Consider the following 3,179-nt stretch of genomic DNA (forward strand, 5'->3'; position numbering starts at 1 on the left):
GACTCTAATCATTGTTGTAACACAAAGGTAATTATACCCCTCTCTGACAGCATTGAATTCACCAGGCTGGTCCTAGGATGCATGCATATGTTGCTGCCTCTGTAGGAACTTTGACCATAAGAACCATCTTATGTATTTTAAGCTCCATGACCGTGCTCTTAGTCTTTTGTCCAATGAACCAGCAACCACTGATGCTCCCTTCTTTTATTTGCCCGCCTGTTGCTTCTGTGAAGTGTGGGGCGAATAGATGTAGATGAATGCGTATCTTGCATACTATGATGGTAGCTTAGTCTTACGGTCTATGTTTCACTTACTACAAACTACATGTGATTAAATTAATGGAGATAGCATCATACCGATTGACTGCCCAACTTCTTAAAGAACTTGGTGTGCAAAATTCTTACATTCTGCACTGTTGACCTGATCGTTTCACAGAGATCAAACATGTGAGATGGTATGGCGTTCTAGCTATCATCCCAATTATTGGCGACCTTACAACACTCTAGTCCATATATAATATTGTGCAGTTTCAACAATGTAGCTGTCCTCAAATTATATTCTCAAAATTATATTAGCCTCTTTTCCAAATGATCGGCACTTAGTCTAATCCGGCATATTTTAAAAGACTTTTCTGAGTCAACCATGGAATACAACGATGGGTGCCAAGACGGACAAAAAACACACTGGCCTTATTAAGAAGCGGAGCTGCTTAATTTCCTGGGTGAGTAGAGTTTAGTTGCTGTGGTTTAAATTAAATCTTGTGTTGCATGGATATGTAATCACCGTTCGTGTTGACACTATGTCCCTTCTAGTTGATCGCCATTGGAACATTTCACTTGCACATATTTCCTGTGCTGCCAAGCACCCCAGACAGGCCTTCGTATCCGAGCGGGGTTGCCACAAATTTACCGTCCAGATTTGTAACCGGCCGACGAAGTAGCGTTAGTGCTTACTCAAGCTAGCTTCAACGCTTCATTACATATTTCACTCAAGTTTTTGTAGTAACAGTTGCTTGAGAAGCATGATTTGATTACACGTGACATCAAAATGACTGAATACATGCAGTAGGAAAAAAAAGCTCTTATAATGTACCCCTAAATGAATATGTACCATTTCGATGTTACCTTCAAGTCTTGATGCTAGGCCCGGCCAACCCAATGAACACTAAATATGGTTTGGACAAGGGGGCGGGCTTGGCGGCCTGAGTATGGATGGGCCTGGCAGTAGATAGCAACCATGGAAGATTACAGACTCATAGCACATGACCCATGCAAACATCCTGTAGAAGAAAGAACAAACTCAATTCAGTAAAGTTCAGTTCCATCACATCAGAGTAGCTCCATGGAAATATCTTGACATGTAAAGGGCATCCTATGAGTTTTGTCGTGCTCTACTAATGCATGTTTATCTTACCAACTCAAATAAAATTACAAAATCAGTTCTAGGGAACAATTAATCGAGTGTGGAACACCTCTTCACAGCTAATGGTTTGTTGGTGTGCTCAACCTAAACAGCTAATGCAAGATTACAAACCATTAACTCAAAAAAAAAAAACACCATGGATCATGTGAATGCAAAAGCTAATTTATACCTAACACATGTATAAGATTACAAATTGGGTTTCACAAAAAGATATGCCACCCGAACTCTTGACATGTAAAGTGATGATTGATGAGTCATATGCATTATCAATCTCACCTGGCAGTCAAGTGATATGTGCCGAAAAGTATATTTGATGGCCATTGAAGATTAGACTTTAGCGCCACCTAACACAACAATACGAGATTATCAGTTTGGAAAGCATCCAAATGCATTCGTAAAATAATGTAGGAATGGAATGCAGCAAACAGACCATGAGAGCTATAAATAGGCATGTACCATGAAGATCCTCCTTCATCAACCTTCAGACAACCACAAACAGCAAAGCAAACTTGAGGCTAGCCACCATGAAGGTCTTCATCCTGGCTCTCCTCGCCCTCACAGCAACCACCGCCATTGCCCAGTTGGAAACCACATGTAGCCAGGGCTTCGGACAATACCAACAACAGCAACAACCTGGGCAACGACAGTTGCTGGAGCAGATGAAGCCGTGTGTGGCATTCCTGCAACAACAGTGTAGGCCACTGAGAATGCCATTCCTCCAGACACAGGTGGAGCAGCTTAGCAGCTGCCAGATCGTGCAACACCAATGCTGCCAGCAGCTAGCGCAGATCCCAGAGCGAATCCGGTGCCATGCCATCCACAGCGTGGTAGAGGCTATCATGCAACAACAATCCCAACAACAATGGCAGGAGCGCCAACAGCAAGCACAACATAAGAGCATGAGGATGTTGCTTGAGAACCTATCATTGATGTGCAACATCTATGTCCCGGTACAATGCCAGCAGCAACAACAAATGGGGCAACAACAACAACAACAACAGTTGCAGGAGCAGTTGACACCGTGTGCGACATTCCTCCAACATCAGTGTAGCCCAGTGACAGTGCCATTCCCCCAGATACCGGTGGATCAGCCTACCAGCTGCCAGAATGTGCAGCACCAATGTTGCCGACAGCTATCACAGATCCCGGAGCAATTTCGTTGCCAAGCCATCCATAACGTGGCTGAGGCTATCAGGCAACAACAACCCCAACAACAATGGCAGGGTATGTACCAGCCGCAGCAGCCAGCACAACATGAGAGCATTCGGATGTCGCTTCAGGCCCTGCGGTCGATGTGCAACATCTACATACCGGTACAATGCCCCGCCCCCACCGCCTACAACATTCCCATGGTGGCTACCTGCACTAGTGGTGCATGCTAGATGATCAATGTAGCGGCCGAAAAATAAAAATGCCATGCATCATCATGTGTGGCAAATACTAGTTGCAATATGGAAATGATGAATAAACGTTCCTGAATAAAGCATTTGCCTGAATAAAACTACATATTTCCATGATAGATGAAATTTCTGGATCTTCTGGTTGAACTTAACCATCACCGTGTTCTGTATGTCTCCCATTAAACCAGCAGTTCGTAGCATGAAAACAAAGTTGGTAGACACGAGGAAAATACACATATGAGTGAGCTTTATATAAATAAAAGTTCACAGATTTAATATACCACCGTGGGCATAACCAGAATTCTTGCTCAGTAAACATGATAAACCTCATAAGCATCTTACCGAACTGAACCATCA

General features: G+C 43.4%; 1 protein-coding gene across 1 annotated transcript; it reads left to right on the forward strand.

The window, feature by feature from the left end:
- Positions 1–1,894: 1,894 nt before the first annotated feature.
- On the forward strand, positions 1,895–2,936 carry LOC119345713 (avenin-like b1). Its single transcript, XM_037615647.1, has one exon. The coding sequence runs from the start codon at positions 1,947–1,949 to the stop codon at positions 2,802–2,804; it is 858 nt and encodes a 285-aa protein (XP_037471544.1). The 5' UTR covers positions 1,895–1,946; the 3' UTR covers positions 2,805–2,936.
- Positions 2,937–3,179: the final 243 nt, after the last annotated feature.

The sequence above is a fragment of the Triticum dicoccoides genome, unplaced genomic scaffold (genome assembly GCF_002162155.2).
Source record: "Triticum dicoccoides isolate Atlit2015 ecotype Zavitan unplaced genomic scaffold, WEW_v2.0 scaffold26954, whole genome shotgun sequence".
Taxonomy (NCBI): Eukaryota; Viridiplantae; Streptophyta; class Magnoliopsida; order Poales; family Poaceae; genus Triticum; species Triticum dicoccoides.

Excerpts from the sequence above, each read along its gene's own strand:
- LOC119345713 (XM_037615647.1), top strand. The coding sequence starts at position 1,947 with ATGAAGGTCTTCATCCTGGCTCTCCTCGCCCTCACAGCAACCACCGCC.